We start from the raw sequence: 27,316 nt of genomic DNA on the forward strand, positions 1-27,316 counted from the left end.
ATTTAAACACAAAAAACTTCTTCTATGTTACAATTATTTTTGGCAGCACAGTTGGCCAAGTCCACTCACATTCAACGGTGTAGCCAAGCAGACCAGATCCTCTCCTGAAGGTAAGCTACCCTAACTGGCATTCATACATTTACAAAGGAGCGTACCAAAATTTTCAACCAGAGAATTTTAGGTGCCAAAATTGTGGGACCCTTCCCCGTGTTGTGGAGCTGTGGAGCTGAATCCAGCAGACTGGGTAGAGAGAAAGCATTTCTTATATATCAAACATGTGTTGGGTATGGTAAAAAAAAAAAAAAAAAAACAGTATCGTGGAACCAGAGAGGCCCTCGTAATCATCACTTCACAACGCATGAGCCAGCAGGTAGGCTGGGAGCAGAAGAATATCCCCTGTGCTCTTCCATTGCACCACAGTGAGATAAAGCCTTTTAAAATGTCTAAATGTGAGTACCACTTCCTTTCTTATTATGATCATTACCAATAATTATAATAAATTGGCTTCCCATAATGCTTTACAAAGAATTTTCATATACATGGATTTGTATATACTATATTCTGTATATTAAACACATGAGGAAATACACAAATAGAGGCTAAATGACTTATCAGAATCACAAAGTTTGCAATTTTGTGATTCTTCTTGGGTGCAATCCAGTATCTTGACTTTGTTTAATGTTTGCAGCAAATCATGTCTTTTTCCTTTTTCTTTTTATTATTTGCATCTTATTAAAATGAAATAATATTCCTGGGAACAGATTGTGAAGATCATAGTTTTGTTGCTAAATAAATAGTAAAGAAATTGGTGTTTTCAGGGAGGAACAACGTTAAAGCTGAATAACCAGTATCATCTCCATGTTTTCCAAACTAATGAATGCATCCAGCAGAGACATCACCAGCTCCATTAGCCACTTTATCCTCTTGGGCTTTCCCTCAAGCCCAGAAACGCAGCTCCTCTACTTCGGACTCTTCTCAGCAACCTACATGCTGACCCTGATGGGGAACACAGCCATTGTCTGTGCTGTGTGGTGGGACCTGAGCCTTCACACTCCTATGTACATATTCTTGGGGAATTTCTCTTTGCTAGAAATATGTTATGTCACCACAACTGTTCCTAACATGTTGGCCAACTTCCTCTCCACAAGCAAGTCTATCTCCTTTGTGAGTTGTTTCGTACAATTCTATTTTTTCTTCTCTTTTGGATGTGATGAGGGCTTCTACCTTTGCATCATGGCCTTTGACAGGTACCTTGCCATCTGCCGTCCTCTACATTATCCATGCATCATGACTAAAGAGCTATACACTGGCCTGGCCATCTTTGGATGGTCTTGTGGGTTTATCCTCTTCCTAGCACCAGTTTTTCTTATTACACAGTTGCCCTATTGTGGCCCATATATCATCAACCATTTTATGTGTGATCCTGTCCCATTGATGATGTTGTCCTGTTCTGACGACACCACCACACAGCTCATTTACTCTGCTTTCAATGCTATCTTCATGGTTGGCACCTTTCTCTTTATTCTTTGTTCCTATGCTCTGGTGATTCTGGCTGTGCAACGGATGCCCTCAGCAGCAAACAAACGCAAAGATTTTTCCACTTGTTCTTCTCATCTGGCTGTGGTAGTCCTGTTTTTTGGCTCTGTTATGGTGACGTATGTTAGTCCTGGATCAGAACACCCAGTGGAAGTACAAAAAATTGTTACCTTATTTTATTCTGTGATAACACCCCTCTGCAATCCTTTAATTTATAGCCTTAGGAACAAGGAGGTGAAGGCTGCCCTAAGGAAAGTCTTTGGGACTGAAAAACTTGTTCATAAAACATAAATGAGAAGTCATGGTTAAGCAAATTCTGTCACAACATATTTTAACAAGTTATGAGTATGATTTCTCTACAGAATTCAATAATTTTGATTAGATAATTATTACAATAAAGTCCATTGTCCTCTTAAACATTGTTCACTACACAGTAGGGTCTTATTCAAGAAATAAAATTGTCTTATGAAAATTGAACCTACCATATATAATTCAGTTTCCAAAGTTCTGTTTTTTTACATTGGAGCAGCATATCAGGATGTAGCACAGGTAGTAGACTTGTTTGAAAATTAACTCTGTAAGCAAATTCTCCACTCTTAGTTACTGGCTAAAAGAGAGGATTTCTATTTGAAATAAATCCACCCTTGCAACTGTGACCTTACCACTCTACCGCCAAAGAACAATACATGATTTTACTCTAAGAATCTTAAACAGACTAACAGCTTTAGCTAGAGAGGTAGGTCAGGGAGTACTCAAAATAAGAATTAGAAATTTAATAGATATTGTTTACCTAGAATACAGATAAGATAGAAGCTAAATATAAAGGGTCAGATATTAGTCAGAACTTAGCTCCTGTTGTTGCAAATCTAGTCACCAAATGATGGGTTTTAGTACCATATTGTGTTTCAGAATATGTGCTGTGTAACATATTTGAGTATTATCATAAATGTCTCATAAAGATCTCTTCTTTAAAATATGTAACCACAAGTGTTGTTTTAATTACACATTTTATTTTAACCATCTAAAATGCAATGCAAAGCAGTGGACAAAGCTCCAGTTACAGCATACATCTATTCTACAAAGTGAAGTACAACTGTAATTGGACTTCCTTGCAGGAACCAAGAATGCAAGGTTGTCTGAACTTTGAAAGGCAGTATTTGTGAGGGTTCCACAACAAAAGGAAATATTTTTTTGTTGTTTTTCACAAAAGCAAAGTGAAAGACCAAACTATTGCCTGGGAATTATTTACAAAAGCAATTTTTTTTTAACAGTTAAGACTTTCATCCAAAGTATCTTCAATGCATTCTTATAATTTTGATCAATACTTAAATTTAGTTAGCAATTATCTGAACTCTTCAAGTTGTGTGTATGATGAAATTTCTTTTCAGCTTTTGTTTTTCTTAGTTCCACTTTTAGAGTCCTTTGATTTGTACTCTTCATGATCTGAAGAATTAAAGAATAAAATATGATTATACTCAAATAAAATATGATTTTTTTCCAAAAATATTTAAGATATGGACAGAAGTAAATCATTTTTCTTGTTAATTTCTATATGCTGGGAAATACTTTATTATAAAAGAGTCTTTAATTCTTGTCATCTGAGAGGAAGTATTTATTAGATTAATTACTTTTTCTTTTATCTAACTGTTTCTAGCACTCAGATCATCCCAAAACTTGGAAGCAGAGTCTGTCTTCAATATTGACATTGGCACAATCCACAAAACATCGTGATGTTCAGACACAGTAGTCTGTTTGTTTTGTTTTTATGAAGACATAGGGAAAGAGATATAAAGAGGAATTTCCTTGTCAACTGAATGATGTTAGTCACCAGAATGAATGTCTGGAGTTAGAGTCATGCTGCACCATGCTGAAGGCCAGATCCCAAGTGACAGAAACACCCACAAGCTCTTTCATTAAGTTATATTTTGTGTTTGTGATGTGTGCAGCTACTGAAAATGTGAAGCTAAGGGCAATGCCCCTCTTGCTGAGAGTTGACAGTGTATGGAGACAGGGGTGGGTTGATAATAGCTAACCATTGGTATGGCATAGCATTACTCAGTCACAAGGGACTCAGTCTAGGCACTAGAGTAGAGTTCTAAAGGAGTCTGTGTATGTCAAGCATCAATCTTTAAGTTCGAGAATTGAGAAGCAGCCCAGGACACAAGGAAAATAAAGATTAGCAAGAACATTTGGGTTGGAGTCTTGGGTTAGAAACTATTTAGAATCTACCTGTTGTTGTGGGCTGTGGAATCAATAGTGACCCTGTAGGACAGAGTAGAACTGCCCCACAGGGTCTCCTAGGCTTTAATATTAAGGGAGCTGATTGCCAGGTCTTTTTTCATGCTGAGCACCTGTTGGATTTGAACCACTAACCTTTTGGGCAGTAGCTGAATGCTTAACCATCATGCCACAAGGGTTCCTTAGCACTTACCTGGTCTGGAAGTATTTTGATAATTTAACAGTCTATAATGATATGTCAGGGTTCTGGCTACCCAGCAATCTTAAATATAATATAGGGAAGGGCATAGTTAAATCTAGTTTTACTCCAAAGTTACTTCAATTGGGTTAATCAGTTAACACTATTTGCTTAATTTCTGTTTGTTATTGATCCCAAGTAAGCCCTTTCACAAAGCACCATCTGATAAAACAAAATATCTATGGTATCAGGAATAAAACTTCTCTTTGCACAGGTTGCTTTGTCTCAGGTTTTACACATTTAAATAAAGGCCAAAAAACGTTAATTTCAATGATTGTTCATTCCACATATACAGACATTTTTCAATTCTACATTTTAATGTTATAAATATATATCTCCAGGTCTGTATATATTCCTAAGCCTGAAATCAAAAGTATAAATGATTCAAAGAAAGAATGATAAATATGGTTATGTAAAAATAAGTTTGATTAAAAATAAAAATATAACATTAGAGAGGCAGAGCCAACATGGCAACCTAGTCAGGGGTGTTGCCCTTCTGCAGCAAAGACCTGAAAAACTAAGTAAAACAGATACAAAAATCAATCCTGGAACACTAAGATTCAAATGAAGGAATAGGAATTAAATCAAACACTGACTGGAAGAAAAAACTGACAAAAAACAAAGAACAAGGAGACACACAGAGTAGAGGTCACCTGCCAGCTACAGTGGCACAGTGTCACCATCTTGGAACACACTCCAGCAAAAAAATTACGGAAAGGCAACTTCACGGAGCTCCCAACAGGATACAGAGCACTAGGTAGCCAGAGAAACATGCTTTCCCATCCCTCATCCATCTGTCCCTCCTGCCACTTCTCCTCCTTTCTCACAGGCCCCCCCAACAATACTGTGTCAGTTAGAGCATTCCCAGTACTCAGGCCCGCCACTGCACCAAATCTTCACTGCCACTCTCTTTGCTGCACTCGACCAACTGCTGAATGGTAGGAAGTGAGCCCATTCTACTCCCCATCCAACATTCTTGTCCATCTGATAAGGAGCTATGAACAGTCTCACATCATTGGACCAAAATCAGGAGACAGACAGCAGCATCCCATTCCATCGTCAGTGACCTCACCGAACCATTGGAGAGCTAAGTGGGTTTGCCCTGCCTGCTGCTTCCCTGCCCACCCAGAAAAAGCAGTGAGCTATTGTGCCCAAACGTGAGGAACTATCAAACAATGTCTACCCTGCCTGCCCTGAGATATCAAAACAAAACAAAAGGAAGAAAAAAAGCAAACAATTAAGAAATAATACTTTAATGTTTCAGAGATAGCAGACAATATTGAAACATATAAAAAAGTGGGACAAGATGGCTCCAGCTAGTGACCAAATAATCAGATAATCTTCTGGTAGAAGAAAAAGCAGTAAAACTATCTGAGATGGAATTCAAAAGACTAAAACTTAAGAGATCAGGAAAGAGATCAAGAAAACACAAACAAAGCCAAGGAAAAACTAGAGGAAATAATGGAAAAAGCAGACAAATATAAACCCAAAATCAAGGAAAACATAGACAAAGCAATAGAACTCAGGAAAATAATACAAAAACAAAACATGAAAATAAGTAAACAATTAGAAGTCATACAAAAACAACTACTAGAAATGCAAAAGATAAACAACAAAATTTCAGAAATAAAAAACTCAATAGAAGGTTTTAGAAGCAAATTTGAAACAATGTAAGACAGAATCAGTGAGACTGAAGACAAATCCATGGATGCCACTTTGAAGAAACATCAGAAAAAAGAATGAAGAAAACCTAGAAATTATGTGAGACACAATCAAGAGCAAAAATTTTGACATGATCAGAGTTCCAGAAAAGGGGAAGAAAACAGAAAAGACAGAGAAGATTGTTGAAGACTTGCTGTTAAAAAACTTCCCAAATATCATGAAAGACAAAAAGCTGACCATCCAAGAAGCTCAATAAACCCTATATAGGTTAGAGCTCCCCCCTAAAACAAAAGTCACCAAATCATACCATAATCACACTTGACAAAACCAAAAACTTGAAAAGAATCCTGAGAGCAGCAGAGAAAAACAAGAAGTCACATACAGAACAATAAGACAAAGCTCTGGTTACCTGGCAGAAACTATGAAGGCAAGAGGGCAACGGGATGACATATATAAAACATTGAAAGAAAAAAAAAAAAAAAGCACCAATCCAGAGTAATTTATCCTGCAAAACTCTCTCAAATATGATGGTAAAATTAGGATATTTCCAGATAAACAGAAATTAAGGAAATTCAGAAAAACCAAACCAAACTTACAAGAAATACTAAGGGAAGTTCTTCAGTTAGAGAACTGACAACAACTTGATTTTAGGATGCAGGACAACATCAGCCAGATACCAAGGTATGTAAAGAACTCTCTATAATAAAACAAAGCTAAAAGACTTAAAACAGGGAAATAGAGATGTCTATCTGTAAATGATGACAACATCAAAACAATAAAAGAGGGAATAAACAGTGTAGGTATAGAACTTTCAAATGGAGAGGAAGTCAAGGCAATATCAAGAAATAAAAGGTTGGTTCAAATTCAGGAGGTTAAGGGTAAATTTCAAGGTAACCACAAAGAAAGTTAACAAACCTACTCATCAAAATAAAGAAGATAAAGACTGAGTAAGCACAAAATCTATAACAAAGAAAGAAAAAAATCCACCAAAGTAGGAACTCAGCACATGAAAGTAAGAGGAACAAAAAAAGTCAGTACCACAAAAAAGCACAACATTATAAGAGCAATAAACTCATACCTATTGATAAACACACTGAGTGTAAATGACTGAAATGCACCCATAAAGAGACAGAGAGTGGCAGAATAGATTTAAAAAACACTGCCCATCAATATGCTGTCTACAAGAAAGACAGCTTAGACACAAAGACATATATATTAAAAATCAAAGTACGGAAAAAAAAAATATCAACCAAACAGTAATCAAAAAAGGACAGGAATGGCAAAACTAATCTCAGACAAAATATACTTTAAGGCAAAATCCTCCATAAAAGGCAAGGAAGGACATTATACAATGAATAAAGGGAGTCCACCAAGAAAACATGACCCTAATAAATACGCACCCAATGACAGAGCTCCAAAATACATTAAAAAAAAAACAAAAAAAACTCAGCACTGAAAAGAGAAATTGACAGTTCCATAATAATAGTAGGAGACTTTGACACATCACTGTCAGTAAAGGACAGAAGATATACAAAGAAACTCAACAAAGATAAAGAAGATTTAAAGACCACAACCAACCAACTTGACCTCATAGACATATACAGAACATTCCACCAAAGAGCACCAAATTATACATTCTTTTCCAACATATATGGAACATTCTCCAGAATGGATCACATTTTAGACCACAAAGGAACCCTTAATAAAATCCAAAACATCAAAATAATACAAAGCATTCTGTCTGATCACAATGCCATAAAGGAAAAATCAAAAACAGAGAGAGCAACAACAATAACAACAAAATATCAAATGCATGGAAACTCAATAACACCTTACTTAAAAACAACTGGGCAATAGAATTAAATAGGAAATGAAAAAACTTCCTAGAATCAAATGAGAATGAAAACATGTCATACCAAAACCTTTAGGACACTGCAAAGGCAGTGCTCAAAGGTCAATTTATAGCAATAAATGCACACATCAAAAAATCACAGGACAAAATGAACATGTTAGCCCTGCAACTCAAACGAATAGAAGAACAGTAAAAGAACACAGTGACCAGAAGAAAGGAAATAATAAAAAATTAGAGCAGAAATAAATGAAAAAGGAACAGAAAAATTATAAAAAGAATCAGCAAGACCAAAAGTTGGTTCTTCAAAAAGATCAACAAAATCAACAAACTATTGGCCAAACTGACAACAGAAAAACAGGACAGGAAGCAAATAACCCAATTAAGAAATGAGATAGGGGACATTATAACAGACTCAATTGAAATAAAAAGGATCATAATAGGATACTATGAAAAACTTCACTCCAACAAACTGGAAAACCTAGAGGAAACATATAAATTTCTAGAAACAAACTACCTACCTAAACTAACACAAACTGAGATAAAAATCTGAACAGACCCGTAACAAGAGAAGAGATTGAAGAGGTAATTAAAAAACACCCAATCAAAAAAAGCCCTGGTCCAGATAGCTTGACTGGAGAATTCTTCCAAACATTTAAAGAAAACTCATACCAGTACTGCTCAAACTATTTCAGAGCATAGAAAAGGAAGGAATACTTCATGAAGCCAGCATAACCCTGATACCAAAGACAGACAAAGACATCACAAAAAAAGAAAAGAAAATTACAGACCAGTATCTCTCATGGATGTAAGAATCCTCAGCAAAATTCTAGCCAATTGAATCTATCTTCATATCAAGATAATAATAATAATAATACAGCATTACAAAGTGGGATTCATACTAGGTATGCAGGGATGGTTCAACATTAGAAAATCAGTCACCGTAATCCACCACATATATAGAACAAAAGAAAAGAATCAAATGATCCAACACTCATTCCTGATTAAAAAAAACAAACAAGAAAAAAAATAAACCTCGATAAAACAGGAATAGAAGGAAAATTCCTCAAAATAATAAAGGGAATCTATATAAAACCATCAGCCAATATCAGCTTGTCGAGAAGTGCCATGGACAGCACATGGGGCTAGATGGGCAGAAGAAAGGAAGGGAAAGAAATAGAAGAAACAACAAAAATTAAATAAATATGGTGCTGGAGGAGCTGGCTGTGGGGGACAGGACAGAACTGGGGTGGCACCAAGCTAATATCTCTCACACCAGGTGGTGCAGCACGGCACATGGTCTGTCAGGAAGGGGAGAAGGCAGCACAAGGCCTAGATGGAAGGGAAAAAGAAAGGAGAGAAGGAGAAATATAAAGAAAAATAAAAAAATATGACAAGGGACCTGGCCTATGGAGGCCCCACAGACCTGGGGAGGCCATGTGCTGATGGCCCTCTAGCCAAGTGATGTGGCACAGCCTGTCAAAAAGAGACAGGGATGGCACATGGGGCTAGCTGGGCAGGAGAAAGGAAAGGAAGGAAGGGAGAGAGAGAAGAGACCCCAAAAAAAAGCCAAAAAACAGTAACCAAAAAAAAAAAAAAAAATGGTGTTGAAGGAGTCGGTCGGTGGGGGCAGCACAGGCCTGGGCATCAGTGAGCTGGTGTCTCTACAGCCAAGCAACCGTGGCCCATTAGAAAGTGGCAGAGGCCACAAAGAGAGAAGGGTGGGGAGTGGGAAAGCATGTATTCCTGGTTACCTGCTACTCTGTCTCCTGTTGGGAGCTCTGTGAAGTTGCCTACTCATACTCCCTGTCCACCATTCTTGCTGACTGAGGTCCAAGATGGTGAACCTGTGCCACATTAGCTAGTAGGGGACCTCTACTCCATAGTTCTCCTCGTTCTCTTTTTGTCTGTCAGTTTCTTTTCCACTAGGTGCTTGGTTGTGTTCTTCTCACTTCATTTGACACCTAGGGCTCCAGGATTGACATTTGCATCATTTTACTTAGTTTTTTGGGTCTTTGCTGTAGAGGGACAGCATGGTGCTTCTGTCTATAATGTCTATAATCCTAGGCTGTAATCTTTATGAGAACAGGTCACCAGGTCTTTATTCTGCGGAGCCACTGGATGAATTCGAACAGCCAGCCTTTCAGGTAGCAACCACTTCAAAGAGTTCATTGCATAATATTTGTAGTTTATCAAACACATTAGTGCTAAGATCATATTTTTTTTTTTCTTATTTTGATGTATAGGTTGGTCTTTGTAGGTTAACTTTTAAGCATTTCTTCAGCAGGCCTCCTTAGCATGGCAGAATTTTTTATACATAAAGGAAATGAATAAGAAGTATTACTATTTTAGCCAATTTGATTGAAAACCTTCAGAGAACGTGTAACTTCCCAACTAATGTAAGTATTTTCTGTCATTGATTAATGTCCCTTCCATTTTTACTTTAAGGCATTTAAGGTCTACATGGTATGATTAATTCACCCAGGTAGAAATGAATGCTTACACCATGTAGTGTAAGATAATTGAGCTTATCAGGTATCTGTGCCCTAGGAACACTGGCCTATAGATCACAAATTATTTGGGAAACATCTAAAAGCAAACTCCTCCCACTAAGAGACTAAGAAGGAAAAAGAGATTATTTAGATCTTTATTATCTCTTAGCCTGGCTACATCTGTCCTTAGAAATTCCTGAAACATAACTTTGGTTTTCTTATTTCCCTGCTCAAAAACTATCAATGGTTTTCATTATTCACAAAATCCCAAAATTCTCCATATGTTGTCTTCAAATTACTTTCTCCGTCTTATTTTTTACTACTCCCATTGACAGGTAAACTGAACAGCATTTTATTTCCTGAATGGTTATCAATTTCCCATACTCATTTCTTTGTAGTAATTTCTGTACGTGAAATTCCCTTTACATTCATCTACACCTGCAAAAACCCCAGCTACCTTCAAGATCCTGCTCAAATGCCATTTTCCCCCTGTAATGCTTTACCTTATTTCCTAACTAAAAGCATGTTTTCCACCTCTGGATTTTCATCTAACCATATGTTTATCATTCTTATGATATTTATTATAAGCTGCTCCATATTATACTTATTTTTGACTTGTTTTTCCACCCCTTCCAGATCATAAGTTTATTGAAGGCAGAGAACAAGTATTTTTCAACCTTGTATTAATTAAGGTGACAAAAATACATTACATTTATTGTTTCTCATTAAATATTTGTTGAATAAATTATTTTTATCAGTTTGAAAACATATACATTCTACTTTATTCTCTGACTTTTAGAGTGGGTGGGGTTGGGGTAAGTATGAATATTTTGCTATTCAATTTTTTCAAGGCCTAAACACTATGCCCATAGCCCATTGCCATCGTGTTGATTCCGACTCATAGCAAACCTATAGGACAGAGTAGAAACACCCCGTAGAGTTTCCAAGGAGCGCCTGAGGGATTCGAACTGCTGCCTTCTTGATTAACAGCCATAGCACTTAACCACTACACCAAGAGGGTTTCCAAACACTATGCAAGGAGTGTGAACTTAGGCACAAATCAGCTCAGCTAGGTCACATTCTATAAGGGAAGCTTCTTACATGGTTTTGTTACTCTGCATATTAGGATCTTGACCACAAAAGTCAAGTAAGTCACACTTAGACATCCACTAAAAATTGCATTTCTCAACAGTGCATGTAGAATTATCTATAGTGTTTCTGTTACAGAATTGAAAGATGGAAACCCATCCTACATCTGCTGAATTAGAATCTCCATGGACAGGGTTCAGGCATATATAATTTGAAAAGAAGGTCCCCATTGATTTTGATATGTACTCCAAGTTGAAAACCAGTAAGGGATGGCAGTTAATTGGGAATTTAAAAGACAGTGATAGGATTAGCTGAAAAAGATCAACATATACGTCACAATAAGAAATATAAATATGATCATAGCTCTAATGTGTTTGATAAGCTATAGATGTTGCATAATGAATTCTTTAAAGTGGAAATCTGATACTGAATTCAAATTCCTTTTCATGAAATAAGCAGCTAAGATAATAATGTTTGTTTTTTCTAGGCTCCTTTTTCTAATGTGTTGACTACACACATAATTTTCTGCATGCCCAATGTTCTTTTACATAGAGACATTAGTTTTTTGTATTAGGCAATTTGGTGTTTGCATGTGCATTTGCTCATAACTCCCATTCATATGTTCTTCATCAGTCATATTGCTGAGAAAGCCTGCTTTTTCTAACACATTTAATGTCTTCACTGTGTCTCAGGAATGTCTATATTATTGGAAACCCTGGTGATGTAGTGGGTAAGCGCTTCAGCTGCTAACCAAAGGATTGGCAGTTCAAATCCACCAGGCTGTCCTTGGAAACTCTATGGGGCAGTTCTACCCTGTCCTATAGGATTCCTAGGAGTCGGAATCAACTCAACAGCAACAGGTTTTGCTATGCTGTCTAAGGAGCCCTGGTGGTGCAATGGTTAAGGACTTGGTGCCTAGCCAAAAGGTCAGCAGCAGTTTGAACCCACCAGCCACTGCGTAGGAGAAAAAAAAAAAGTGGCAATCTGCTCCCATAAAGAATTACAAACTAGGACACTCTGTGGGGCAGGTCTACTTTGTCCTACAGGGTTGATAAGAATTGGAATCAACTCGACAGCATGCAACAACAATGCTCACCTTTTCTCTCACTAATCTGAATTTAAGTGTTTTGACGAGTTAAATCTTTAATACCCATGTTTTTGGCTACATCATGGAAATGAGGAAGGCTACTATTATTTTATTTTGGATGGAAGTCTCTTCCAAATCAGACCCTGTCCTGAGAATAAATCCTCCTTTGGACAAAAGCATGAAATATATTGACAAAAGTATTTTAGTGTTTACACTTTGACAGGCTCTCTGATTAGAAGATTGATTCATTTCATCCTCACAACAACACTGTGAAGAAAGTTCTGTTATTATTGCCACATTACATATGGGATAATGGAGGCATATATGAAGTCATACTGTTAATGGATCCAGGATTTCAATTCAAGTGAATGTTTTTGAGGCTGCATGTCTGGCCTCCAGACCTGCCTCTGATATAAGCTGCAGAGGTTGTGGGCAATCTCTTGGAAGTTCAGAATCAGCTGGACACCATCCTCCGACCTCAAAACATGGTCTGTGTGTCTTTCTGCTTTCTTCCCATGGTCTTTTCTGGAGCCAGAATTGCTGGCTTAGCCTACCAATCAATGCATTTTTGGAAATATGAGGGAGTTAACATCCCCAAGGGCAACCAGGGACTGGTCGATTAATGCCCCAGACTGATGCCATTCAGATGGACAATTCTCAGAGGTTCCAGTGGAGTCAAGTCCTAATTGAGTATAAAAGATTCTCTTTATTCCTTATTTCTGCATCCTGGGACCTTTTCCCAATAAACTACTTGTACGCGAGTCCTAGCCTCAGGCTCTTCTTTTGGGACAACCAAAACAATGACATCCTCCTTCAATTGTGTTACAAACAAATGATTAAATACAAACAAATGATTACTAACTACCAATTGCATAAAGATTTATTATTACCTGATAGTCATTTGCTTTTACAGTAGAGAGAGCAGTACTTAAAATTATTAATTTAATGCCCTAACTAGAAGTTTATATATCTGAGCAATGAATCATACTTAAGAATCAGAATAGGGAAATGGGAGAAGAACAATTGAGAAAGAGGATGTGTAAAATAAGAACCATTTGGAGCTTCAACTGTAGGCGTGTTCCCTGGTAGATCATCTTTAGGAAAACATACATGTATAAATTAAGAATGGAAAGCCTGGTGGCACAGTGGTTAAGAGCTATAGCTGCTAACCAAAAGGACGGCAGTACAAATCCACCAGGCGCTCCTTGGAAACTGTATAGGGCAGTTCTACTCTGTCCTACAAGGTCACTATGAGTAGGAATCGACTCCACGGCTACAGGTTTTGTTTTGTTTTCAATTAAGAGTGTGGAAATTGAAACCATTCATGCTTGTGTACTTCCTGGAAAGTTTTCATGTAGCCTCAGGGGCATACAAAACCCAGTTTGAAGACCACTCCTACAGTATAAAGTGAACCAAACACATGATATTTTGAGTTGAAATGGAGGAACCATATCTACTCTATATCTCAACAGAAGATTGAGGCCTGTTGTAAAGGGCTTTGCCAAAGGTGATGAAGAGGTGATGTTTATAGGGAGATCTGTGATTTCTTCTGATTATGTCAAAGGACAAGAGAACATAGGATTAACCAAAATTCATATTCAATTAACATTTATTGAGTGTTTTATACATGTTAGTTGTTTCAGGAAATTATATAACCATTATCTCATTAAAATCTCATACCAATGGCTCTCTGGTGTAGACATTCACATTCCCATTTTACAGTTGAAATCAAGTGACATGCCAAATATACACAGCTGATAAATGGAAGAATTAAGTTCAGATTCAGATCTTCTGATTTAAAGTCCCAACTGTTTTCAAAGATACCACCAGAAGATTGAGAAAGAATCTAGGTAGAAGTTGAATAGAAATACAAGGCCTTCACCCTCCCTACTACAAAATGTACATATCTAGTATTCTGTTGACTGAAGTTTCCCTAACACTCAACACCCACCCACAATCCCAGGCATTCATTTACTGTGCAAATGAAAGACAGTAAAAGAGTGGTTATTGCACCCGCATCACACTAAGCTAGATTATTCCATACTCCTCCTGGGCCTGTTGCCAAAGAGTTTTAAAGACTTTGTAAACATCTCCAGAATTTTCCACAGAGCATTTTTCATCTCCTTATTCCTAAGACTGTAAATCAGGGGGTTGAAGAGTGGAGTTACCATTCCATAGAACAAGGTCATAATCTTTGGCAACAAGGTGAAGTGACTGGACCCAGGGCTCACATGCATCACCATGATGGTGCTATAGAATAGCATAACCACAGTCATGTGGGACCCACAGGTCAAAAAGGCCTTATGCCGACTGGATGCCGATGGTAACTGAAACACAGCAAGTAGAACCAGGGCATAGGAGATGAGGACGAAAAGGAAGCTAAGGAGGATAATGAGGGAGCTTAGGGTGTAGCTGGCAAACTTGGACATGGGGGCAGGAGCACATGAGAGAGTCAGCAATGGGCCTGAGTCACATACAAAGTGGTCAATTATATTAGAGCCACAGAAAGGCAGCTGGGAAATGAGAATAACAGGCACCAGGTACCAGAGAAAGCCACATACCCAACAGGAAATCACAAGGTTGAAACAATGTGGTCCAGTCATAATTGTGGCATAATGGAGAGGACGACAGATGGCGATATATCGATCAAAAGCCATTGCAGAAAGAAAGAAGCACTCAGTGGAGCCCATGGAAAAGAAAAAATACAACTGGAGGAAGCAACCAGTAAAAGATATGGCCTTGGTTTCAGAGAGGAAGTTGACCAATGTGTTTGGGACTGTGGAGTTGACATACCAGATCTCCAGGAATGCAAAATTGCCTAGCAGGATGTACATGGGGGTGTGGAGATGCTGATCCCAACACACAGCACAGATAATGGCTCCGTTTCCCATGAGAGTCAGGAGGTAGGTGATGGAGAAGATCATGAATAAGACAATCTGAGTCTCCCAGCTGCAGGGAAAACCCAGAAGGATAAATTCACTCACTGACTCGGTGTAGGATCCTGACCCAGAGATGTTCATTTAGTCTGTAAAATGTGCTGCAATGAAACATTATCATCATGAAGCCGAATCCAAACAACTGAGCATAACATACAAGGCTCTTCATGACCTAATTTTTATCTACTTCCTCAGCCTTACCTTCTTCCTTGTGTCCCCTTGAGCCTTCTGCTCTAGTACGAAAAGGATAGCTGCTCTCCACCAAACAACATGTTATTCTCGCTACCTGATATGTCTGTTGCTTTGTCCTTTCTTCTCTCTCTCTCTCTTTGTGCAAACCTCCTGGACCCCTTCTTTTTCTCTCTCCCTCTTTATTTATTTTTTGGAGGGGTTAGATACCTGGGTAACTTGCACTTGCAATTTACAACACTGTTCAATGATTGCCCCCTGCAAGAAGTGTTGCTGGACCCCCAATCATATAATAATTCTTGATGCATCTGTACTATCCAAGGTATGTGTGTGCAGACTTATTATACTCTATAGTAACCGTTTGGTTACTTTTTTTATGTCTTTAATAGACTGTATTTTTCATTTCTGTGCTACTAATGTCTGGTTCAGTGCCGGCAACTATGTAGACCTGTCAACATATTTGCTGACTTAATATTAAACTAATGTATCATTATTTTCTCAGATAGAAGAAATAAGAAATGACATTCTAAAAACTATGGGATGGGATTTTTTTTTTTTGTACCAAGGACTTTACCACTTTATACTTTGTATCGTGGATAGATCTTTCCATTTCTTAATCTACCTGCTAAACTGTAAACTTCTGAGAATAAGGTCCAACTGGTAATCATTTTTTATTCTTTTTCTATATTTAATACATTATATTGACAATATGTACTTTGTAATTTCCTGTTAAATGAATGAATCTTATTATTTCTGCTACTGATTGAATCTTAATTCAGTTATCTTTCTTTCAGGAAGCCACAACCATTTCATTTATGTAAGACAAAAGTCATTCAGCTGGAGAAGTGGCAGGAGCAGATAGAGAGCAAGAGTATGCCAAAAAGAGGAGGTGGTAGACCCATCTCGTATGAGGCTAAGATAACTAAACTTGCCTATTTGCCCAGGACTGGTCCAATTTTAGCACTGAAAGTCTTTCTCCTTAGAAAACTGCTCAGGCTCTTGTAAACTGGTATGGTTGGTCATCATTATGTGAGATCTTGAGGCCAACTTAGTCTACCTCAAAGATGCACATGAACTGATGGTCATGGGCCATATTGAGATCCTTTCCTGTCTGTCATTTGACCACCGAGAAAAAGAAAGGATCTCAAAAGGAACCTGGAGAGTCTTAGAGGGCACTTTGGGAACAACAACAAGGAGCTACTCAAATTGCTTTCCAAGAACTTCTTGATGCCCTGTAGAGTCTGTACTTATATCATCAACTGAGACCACAGTCTGATTGCATAACTGGTGTGGAAGTAAATGCCCAAAGTCCTAAGCTGGGTAGAAACAGTATATATATACATATGTATGCCTTAATAAAACTAACAAATATATATATATATATATATAAAAACCCAGTGCCGTCGAGTTGATTCTGACTCATAGCGACCCTATAGAACAGAGTAGAGCTGCCCCATAGAGTTTCCAATGAGACCCGCTCACCCCTCCAAGGCTGAAATGCTCAGTAATTCCAGCACTTTTGGTTCTGAAAGATTTACTTTGAGCAGCTCTGTGTTTCTCCTTTAGGCAATTGCTACTTTAATTCAATTTTCCCTAAAGACATAAGACCCATCACCATAGAGTCAATTCCAACTCACAGCAGTTCTCAGAGTAGAACTGCCCCATAGGGTTTCCAAGGAGCGGCTGGTGTATTCGAACTGCTGACCTTTTGGTTAGCAGCCAAGCTCTTAACCACTATGCCACCAGAACTCTTTCTAAAAATACATTTAGAAGAAAAAGACTCCTTGAACCCCTTGGAAAGGGGGAAATACAACTGGAGGATGCAGCCAGAGATTCAGATTGACTTGGCATTTGAGAATAAATAGGGATTAGTATTACAGTCTATGAGGGCACTGGTGATTGAGTGATAGAATTCTCACATTCCACTTGGGAGACCTAGGAGACCTGGATTTAACTCCTAGCCAATGCACCTCATATGCAGCAACCACCTGCCTGTCAGTGGAGGCTTATGTGTTGCTATGATGCTGAACAGGTTTCAGTGGAACTTCTAGACTAAGACAGACTAGAAAGAAAGACTCGACTATCTACTTCTAAAAATCAATCAATAAGAACCCTATGGATCACAAGGGTCATAGGAATGGTGTAGGACCAGGCAGACTTTCCTTCAGTTGTGCATGGAGTCATCATGAATCAAAGGCTGACTCTATGCAGTGAACAACAACATTCTGGGTTTTATCGCGTTGATGATTTTCCAAAATATTTAATGACCTTGTCTCAGATGATCACCTAATGAAAATTCATAGCAACTTGAGGAAAAGAAAGATCTAAACCAGTTTAATTTGTCTTCCTCACTTAAGGTAGGAAAATATTTTTTCATGGGTCATTCTGGTATTGGTATTAAAATTGGTATTAAGTACATTTATTTAACTATTTATTAAGTTCTTCCTTTGGAAGAACTCCCAGCCAGTCATTACTTTGGTTTGGCCCAGTTTTCTGCCTGGGTTTGTCTCTCTCCCAGCTAGTAATGATATTATGGGGTCTGTTTTTACCAGATAAAACCAGCTGTGTGATTTTATTCACATATAAGTTAAACAAACAAACTAAAATTCTTTTAGTTTTAAAATACATTTACAAGACACAAGAAAACAAACTTGCTATTCCTAATTCTTCAACCTACCTGGACTTCCTAATGGATGGTAATTTTTTATTGTAGCTTTTCTCTTCAGTTCTGTATCTCTTTGGGACCCTGTAGAAATATGTGAGTACAACCTTAAAATGGAACCAGGGAAACAGTCCTTTTAATCCTGTTTAACATTATCTTCTGTGGGCTATTGGTCATAACTAAACTTCTGTTATTTTCTAAAGGAACTTAAAGTTACAAAAAAAGCTAGGGAAATTAATGTTTTAGAAAGCAGGTTTCTCAGCACTTACCTCAGTTAAAGATAAACACCACCGTTTTACCAAGGGATTGAAGCTATTTGGATTTTGTCCTTTAGATCTTTCGTTAAGGATGCCAAGAACAACAAAACAAAAATTTGCAATTCTCTTTCTAGGAAAAAAAAAAAAAAATGATGCGGGCATGATGTGATTTCTGCATTCCTGGGGCCCACGCTTGGGTAGGAACCATACAACGAAGGTCAGCCGTCCCCTTTCTTCTCTGCCTCAGTCTCAAAGTGTGGATTCCCCGGACCTTCACTAAGAAACAAATCCCATTTCATACAAGTAACTTTGCAATGATTGCCAAGAGTCTCGTCAGGGGAGATGTCTGGAAGATGATATAGATGAGACTTTGGGAGTAGTCTCTGATTATTTGATTTGGAAGAAAAGATTCAAGCACGACATATAAGAAAAGTCTAATCTCAACGGAGTGTGTGCTAGAGTGCCCTCTATTTATCCTTGTCCAGTATTTCCAGTATTTCCAGAGATTTGATACCTTGTGTATTTTTTAAGAAAAAGTGATTTCTCACCTCAAGGAGTCCTATGGGCAGGCCGGTCTCCCAGGCTAGCATCTGCCTTTACCTTGTGTAATTAGATGCCTTGGGGAAAGAGACTAGAAGAAATAAAAACAAGCATGTGAAATAAGTATGTGCCCTTGTCTCACATATTCACAGCTAATTATAAATGGTCCTATATGCCCTAAAACCAAGGTTTCTCTAAGGAAAAGAAACATTTAGTTCAGCCATATAGCCACTCTCCAGAGATATTTAGAAAATTAAAAAACAAAAATTTCCTTTCATGAGGAAACAAAAAGTTTAAAGAATATGGGAGCTTTGTTTCTAGTGGATAAAGTAAATCCCATTGCGGTAAATTTATGTTTTCTTCAGAATTAATGGTCTAATCTCAATGGCCTAATATTAGCTCTGACATGGTGAGTTCTCTCTTATAGTTCGTGCAAGTATTCTCAATGTTCTAAGTTTTGTGTATAAAAAGTGAATTAATTTTTCAATGACTAGAAGGAGCCATAAGCCAAAAGTACCTCCTCTAAAGTATTTCTTACATATTACTTTAAGATCTAACCATCTGAATCACTATTTAGAGAATTTTAGGGGTCCACTGTAATAGTACAGAATATAATTAGTCTATTTTAATATATTTCCATTGAGCGGTGAGAGGGTGAGTGGAAAACTCTTGCAGTTTTATATAGTATATAGGTAGTATATATGTACCCCTAAGCAGGAGGGTGAAAAAATAATTAGGTGTGTTTGATTGCCCTATATTTCTTATTAGTTCAAATCTATTACAGCTGTATTCATAAATACATATAGGAAGAGCTGCTAAATCATTAAAAGAACTTCAGCTTTCCCTAGATTAATTTATTGCAGGAGAAATTCTATTAATACAAGTACATTTCAGAGATTATATACTTCATAGAATGAATTGGAAAGCCCCAGATATTCACTAAGACCCTCACTCTTCACAATATATTTTCAGGGGAAACAATGACCAAATGCTTATGAAATAATAGTAACCCAGGGTTATTCATCATCAACATAAGTTTCTACTTTCTTCTTAATTTGCCTGAAGGCATATACTATATGCCACAGGTCAGAAAGTGAGTCTTTGACTAAGAAGAATAGTATCAGAACCCCAGTGGAAAGTGCTATACCCCCTGCTCTTAAGTAATGATTCTGCAGAGAATACACACATTGCTTTCCAGCATTATCTGACATGGTCACAATGAGTAAACAACAGACTGTACAAGAGAGCTGAGTCAGAAGTTCTGTAAGCAAACAGGATTTTTGAAAGCAGACTGCTGGCCCAAGATTCAAAGACTAATAAATATAATTTTCTGCTGTGATGATTAGGTTGTGTGTCAACTTGGCTGGGCCATGGTTCTCAATGGTTTGACTGTTATGGAGTGATGTGGTTTGGCAGTTATGGAATAATGTAACTCGGAAGTTATGGAATGATGTAGTCATCCTCCATGATGTGATCTGATGTGATGAGCCAATCAGTTCTAAGGGGCATTTCCCCAGGGTGTGGCCTGCATTCAATATACATATGGACAATCTGGCAAAGCTCGCTTGCTTGCTGTAGATCCTACATCCAGCTCATCATCATCTGGCTTATCGTTCCTGGGACTTGAGCCAGTGGCCTGCTGTTGGACCTGCTGATATTGGGATCTGTCAGCCTCTGTAGCCTGTGAGCCAACAGCCTGCCATCTTACCTGCTGATCTTGAATTCATTAGCCAATGCAGTCCATGAGCAAGCAGCCTGCAATCTGACCTGCCTATCTTGGGTTCGTCATTCCCTGCAGAGATATGAATCAGAAGAAGCCTCCAGCCTGACACCTGACACATGTACTTGAGACTTGCCAGACTTTATAATCACGTAAGCCATTTTCTTGAAGATAAAACTCTCTCTCTGTCTCTGAATATATGCTTCACTGGTTTTACTTCTCTAAAGAACCCAGTCTAAGATTTTGGTACCAAGAGTGATTCTGGAGAAACAAGATTGTAGAGATGTTTTCTAAATTGGTTCTCAAGTCTGATTAGTCTTAAAAATGCTGATGACTCTGCCCCCAGGAGTAAAGAGGGTGATGCTAATCCACCTCATGAAGTGGCAATATTTATACCTAAAATATCACCACGAATAGATCAAGTATTGGTGAGAAATGAGGTTCTGAGTGATCACATGTTTGATACTTTTCTACAATTTTGTCAGAATGAGAAGTACAGGGAAACTGGTTGGTTGGTCCTTTTTCCGCTAGAAAGAGATGAGCTTGAGATTCAGAATCACAGCTCAAGTGCAGCATAAAACACCTCAAAATTGTCCTTTGTGCCTTGAAAGAAAGCCTTATTTCTTGTAGTAACAGAGCTGATACTGCCAAAAAGCAAACACACAGTCTTAGCGTAAGAGTGGCTAAATGACAATGCCAACTGAATTCCCAACCTCTAATGATGTCTAAAATTAAAAGGAGGGCATTGATTGGGAAGAAATGGAATCCTGAAACTTGAGATGGGGGCATATAAGATTAACCCAGAGGTGTCTGAAGAGCCTTTGTCTGAGATATCCTAGGGTGGCATCTGAGTCATTGCCTGGGGTATTTTCTGGCGTATATGCCTTACAAGACATTGCTGAAAGTCCCCAGGACTCACCCCCATCACCCTTTTTTGCTTCTATATCTATAGCTAAATTTAAGTCCCAGCAAGCCCCAAAAGGTGAAGTCCAAAGTGTGACCCAGGAGGAGGTACACTATACTTCAAAAGAGCTGCTTGATTTTTCTAGTATGTACAAACAGAAATCTGGGGAATATGTGCCAGAATGGCTCTAATGGTGTGGGATAATGGTGCAAGGAACATAAAGTTGGATCAGTCAGGTTTATTGATATGGTCCCACTAAGCACAGATTCTTCATTCCATGAGTTAGCTCAAGAAGTTAGGAAAGGATCTAATAGTTTATTTGTTTGGGTAACTGAGGAATGAATTATGCAGTGGCCTACTCTAAATCAAGTTGAAGTACCAGACCTGCATTGGTATACTGTAGCAGAAGATTTTCAAAGGCTTAGGGAAATTGGCTTGTTAGAATAGATTTATGAGGTTAGACCCGCACACCCACACATGGAGTGCCCAGAAGACACACCTTTCACCACAATGGTGAGGAACAAATTTATGAAAGGAGCCCCAGCATCCTTGGAGGCTCCTGTGATTGGTATTTTACATAAGTAATATTTGACAGTGGGAACTGCCCCAACTGAATTAAGACACCTAACTACAATGGGGCTGTAGTGATCCTGTGATGGTAGGGACCAAGTGGCAGCACTCAATCACCAAAGACAAGGTGAGCATGGTTACCATAATGGACAGCAGAGTCAAAGCAGTTATCAGAACAGTCTGATTCATATGGACTTATGGCATTGGTTACTTAGTCATGGTGTCCCTAGGAGTGGAATAGATACAAAATTGACTAAATACTTCCTTGATCTGTAAAGGTGAGAAATTCTACATCAAGGGATCAGCAGTCTAACACAAATCATCAGAATAGAGAGTCATGGTCTCTCAATCAGCTCCCAGACTTGAACAAGTTTACAGACCCATGCCCCTTGAATGAAGAGGAGGCTGGGTCCGCTTGAAGAAGGACCCCACTGCACTGAGAAAAATGTATACTGTAAATTTTTCTCCCAGCCTTCTCCAAAGGGATCTGTGGCCTTTTATGACAGCAACTGTTCTTTGAGGAAAAGGAAATAATCAGATTTTGGGGGATTACTGGATAATGGCTCTGAACTGACACTAATTTCAGAAGACTCCAAACCTCACTGTGGCCCACTAGTCAGAGTGGGAGTGTATGGATGTCAGGTTATCAGTGGAGTCTTAGCTCAGGTTCATCTCACAGTGGGTCCATTGGGTCCCCAAACCCATCCTGTAGTGATTTATAATTGGGTAATTGGAATTCATAATTGGAATAGATATACTGAGCAACTGGTGGAACTCCAACGCTGGATCCCTGACAAGTGGAGTAAGGGCTGTTATGGTAGGAAAAGCCAAGTGAAGCCATTACAACTGCCCCTGCCTAGGAAAATAGTAAACTGAAAGCAATATTGCATTCCTGGAGACATTGCAGAGAATACTGCCACCATCAAGGATGTGAAGGATGCAGGGGTGGTGATTCTCACCACATCCCCATTTATCTTTCCTGTTTTGGCTGTGCAAAAAACAGATGGACCTTGGAGAATGACAGTGGATTATCATAAACTTAATCTGGTGCTGACTCCAGTTGCAGCAGCTGCCCCAAATGTGGTTTCATTGCTTGAGAAAAATTAATACATCTCCTGATACCCAGTATGCAGCTACTGATCTGTGCAATGACTTTCTCTCAATTCTGGTTTTGAAGGGACACTAAAAGCAGTTTGCCTTCACCAGGCAAGTCCAGAAATACACCATCAGTGTCCTACCTCAGCAGTACATCAACTTTCCAGCCCTATGTCATAATTTAGACCTCAGGGATTTTGATCACCTTTCCCTGTGGGATAGAGGTTAAGAGCTACAGCAACTAACCAAACGGTCAGCAGTTCAAATCCACAAGGCACTCTTTGGAAACCCTATGGGCAGTTCTACTCTGTCCTATAGGTTCACTCTGAGTCAACATCAACTCGACGGCAATGTTCCCCCCACCCCCGCCACAAGATGTTACATTGGTGCCTTACATTGATGACATTATGCTGATTGGACCTAGTGAGGAAGAATCGTCTTATTGGTAATACATTTGCATACTGGTAGGTGGAAATTAATCTACAAAAAATTCAGAAGCCTTAAACCTTAATGAAATTTGTAGGGGTCCAGTGGTGTGGCACATACCGAGATATTCCTCCTAAAGTGAAGGATAAGCTATTGCGTCTGGCCCATCCCACAACTAAAAAGAAGGCACAACACATAGTGGGCCTTTTGAATTTTAGAGGCAGCATATCCCTCATTCGGGTGTGCTATTCTGGCCTATTCATCAAGTTACTTACAGGTTCAGGCCACCGTGCAAGTGGCTCTGCCACTTAGGCCCATATGATTCGGCTGACCCAGTGGTGCTTGAAGTGTCAGTGGCAGATAGAGATGCTGTTTGAAGTCTTTGGCAGTACCCTACTGGGGAATCCCAGCGCAGACTCTTAGGATTTTGGAACAAAGCCCTGCCATCCTCCACAGACAACTATTCTCTTTTTGAGAAACAGCTTTCATCTTGTTACTGGGCCTTAGTAGAGACTGAACACTTAACCATGCGCCAACAAGTCACCATGTGGCCTGAGCTGCCCATAATGAACTTAGTATTGTCTGATCCACAGAGTCATAAATTTGGGCATGCACAACAACACTCCATCATTAAATGGAAGTGGTATATATGAGATGGGGCCCAAGTAGGACCTGAAGACACAAATAAGTTATGTGAGGAAATAGCCCAAATACCCATGTGCTCCACTCCTAAACATTACCTTCCATTTCCCAGTCTGGACCTATGGCCTCATGGAGAGTTCCTTAGGATCAGTTGACTAAGGAAGAGAAAACACGTGCCTGGTTTACAAGTTGTTCTGAGCAATATGCAACCACCGCTCAAAAGTAGACAGCAGCACTGCAGCCCCATTCTGGGACCTCTTTGAAGGACAGTGGTGAAGGGAAATCCTCCCAATGGGCAGAACTTCAAGCAGTGCTCCTGGTTGTTCACTTCATTTGGAAGGAGAAATGGCCCAATGTGAAATTGTGTACTGATTCATGAGCTGTGGACAATAGTTTGGCTGGATGGTCAGGGACTTGAAACAAACATGACGGGAAAATATGAGACAAGGAGTTATGGGGAACAGGTACATGGATAGACATCTCTGAATAAGCCAAAAAAGTGAAGATATTTATGTCTTATGTGAATGCTAACCAAAGGGTGATGTTAGCAGAGGAGAATTTTAACAATCAAGTAGATAGGACGACACATTCTGTGGAAACCAGTCATTTTCTTTCCCTAGATACTCTGTCATTGCTCAATGGGCTTATATGCAAAGTGGTCATGGTGGCAGGGATGGAGATTTTGCATGGATTCAGCAACAAGGAATGCCACTTACCAAGGCCAAGTTGCCTACAGGCACTGCTGAGGGCCCAATCTGCCAGCAGCAGAGACCAATACTGAGTCCTCAATATGGCACCATTCTTTGAGGTGATCAGCCAGCAACCTGGTGCCAGGTTGATTACATTGGACCACTTTTATCAAGGAAAGGGCAGAGTTATGTTCTTACTGGAATGGGTACTGTAGGTATGGATTTGCTTTCCTGCACACAATGCTTCTGCCAAAACTTCTGCATATAAAACTACTTCTGCCCGTGAAGTTACAGAATGATTTACCACCATCAATGGTATTTCACACAGCATAGCCTCAGATCAAAGGACTCACCTCACAGAAAATGAAGTGTGGCTACAGGCCCATGCTCATAGAATTTATTGGTCTTACCAAGTTCCCCATCATCCTGAGGCAGCTGAGTTGATAGAACAATGGAATGGCCTTCTAAAGACACAATTACAGCACCAGTTAGGTGGCAATACCTTGCAGGGTTGGGGCAATATTCTCCAGGAGGATGTATATGCTCTAAACCAGTATCCGGTATATGGTACTGTTTTTCCCGGAGCCAGGATTCATAGGGCCAGGAAATCAAGAGGGGGAAATACGAGTGGCATCACCCACTACAAAACCTAGTGACCCACTTGCAAAAATTTTTCCTTCCTGTTGCTGCAACCCTATGCTCTGAGGGTCTAGAGGTCTTAGTTCCAAAGGGAGGAATGTTCCCACCTGGAGATACATCACTGATTCCACTGAACTGGAAGTTAAGAAAGTCACCTGGCCACTTGGGTTTTCTTATACCTCTGGATTAAGAGGCAAAGAAGGGAGTTACGATATTGTCTGGTGTGATTGATCCTGATTACCTGGAGGAAATCAAATTGATATTACATAATAGGGGTAAAGAAGAGTATGCCTGGAATGCAGGAGATCCCTTAAGGCATTTCTTAGTACCACCATTCCTGTGATTAAAGTCAATGGAAGACTACAGCAACCCAATTCCGACATGACTGCTAATGGCTGAGATGCTTCAGGAATAAAGGTTTGGGTCACCCCACCAGGCAAAGAACCACAACCAGCTGAGGTGCTTGCTGAGGGCAAAGGGAATACAGAATGCGTGATGAAAGAAGGTAGTTCTAAATACCAGTTACAACCACGTGACCAATTGCAGAAATGAGGACTGTAATTGTTAGGAGTATTTCTTACTTTTTTATGTACATCAAATATTTTTGTTTTCTTCCCTTACAAAATATAAGATGTAAACAAGGCTAGTGCATTCTTGGTTGTACCTGTGTTAGTTGTATCCTATCAGGCACAAGTACGACTTTATTATTGTTGTTATTCAGAGATTATGTACGGTTTAAGGAAATGTGTATAGGTGCCAAGTTAACAAGTAGAGAACTGTGATCATTAAGGCTGTGTATCAACTTGACTGGGCCATGAATCTCAGTGGCTTGGTAGTTATGATGTAGTTTGGCAGTGGTAGTAGTCAATCAGTTGACAGGGAGCTTCCTCGGGGATGTGGCCTTCATCCAATATAGGTGCACTTTCTGGAAAGGCACCTCGGTTTTTACTCACTTTGGATCCTGAAGTTGGCTCCTGTTCATCCAACCTCTAGTTCTTGGAACTTGCCTTAGCAGCTTAACTGCTATCTTGCCTGTCAGACTTGGGATCTGTTGGCTGTGCAGCCTGTGAGCCACAGCCATGCTGTGTGACCTGCCAATCTTGGGTTCACCAACCCCTGCAGTGAGTTTGGAGAAGCCTCCAGCCTGACCCAGAGACTTAGGTCTTTACAGTCTCTACAACTGTGTGAGCAATTTCCTTGATGCAAATCTTTCTATATATAATACATATATTCCCACACATTTGTCAATTTGTTGTACTGTGGTGGCTTGCATGTTGCTATGATGCTGGTTGCTATGCCACTGGTATTTCAAATCCCAGCAGGGCCACCCATGGTGGACATATTTCAACTCAATATCATCAGTAAGAATAAGGCCAGGGGCTGACTGTAGAGCAGAGCATTAATTGCCCACATGCAAGTTCAAGTTGAATTGAAGAAAATTAGAACAACTAAAAGAGCATATTCCACCTGAATTTAGAGGCCATCTCAAGAATAGATTTGACTTATTAAACAGTAATGACTGAAGACGAGACAAGTCGTGGAATGACATCAAGGACACTGTACATGAAGAAAGCAAGAGATCATTAAAAAGACAGGGAAGAAAGAAAAGACCAAAATGGTTGTAGGACGAGACTCTGACTTGCTCTTAAATGTAGAGTAGGTAAAGAGAAAGAAGGAAATGATGAAATAAAAGAGCTGAACAGAAGCTTTCAAAAGGCAGCATTATATATTATAATGAAATGTGCAAAGGCCTAGAGTTAGAAAACGAAAAGGAAAGAACATGCTTGGCATTTCTCAAGCTGAAAGAACTGAAGAGAAAATTCAAGCCTCGAGTTACAATACTGAAGGATTCTACA

At 39.1% G+C, this 27,316-nt stretch overlaps 2 protein-coding genes across 2 annotated transcripts; one reads left to right on the forward strand and one right to left on the reverse strand.

Moving 5' to 3' along the window:
• Nucleotides 1–873: 873 nt before the first annotated feature.
• On the forward strand, nucleotides 874–1,827 carry LOC100666810 (olfactory receptor 11G2-like). The gene has a single exon (XM_003423618.2). It carries the CDS (start codon nucleotides 874–876, stop codon nucleotides 1,825–1,827), a length of 954 nt encoding a protein of 317 aa, XP_003423666.2.
• A 12,397-nt stretch (nucleotides 1,828–14,224) lies between these two features.
• LOC135232566 (olfactory receptor 11H12-like) lies at nucleotides 14,225–15,398 on the reverse strand. Its single transcript, XM_064291968.1, has one exon. It carries the CDS (start codon nucleotides 15,209–15,211, stop codon nucleotides 14,225–14,227), a length of 987 nt encoding a protein of 328 aa, XP_064148038.1. The 5' UTR covers nucleotides 15,212–15,398.
• Nucleotides 15,399–27,316: the final 11,918 nt, after the last annotated feature.

The sequence above is a fragment of the Loxodonta africana genome, chromosome 10 (genome assembly GCF_030014295.1).
Source record: "Loxodonta africana isolate mLoxAfr1 chromosome 10, mLoxAfr1.hap2, whole genome shotgun sequence".
Taxonomy (NCBI): Eukaryota; Metazoa; Chordata; class Mammalia; order Proboscidea; family Elephantidae; genus Loxodonta; species Loxodonta africana.

What these genes read in the sequence shown, in the direction of transcription:
- LOC100666810 (XM_003423618.2), top strand. Translation starts at nt 874, where the DNA reads ATGAATGCATCCAGCAGAGACATCACCAGCTCCATTAGCCACTTTATC.
- LOC135232566 (XM_064291968.1), bottom strand. Translation starts at nt 15,211, where the DNA reads ATGAACATCTCTGGGTCAGGATCCTACACCGAGTCAGTGAGTGAATTT.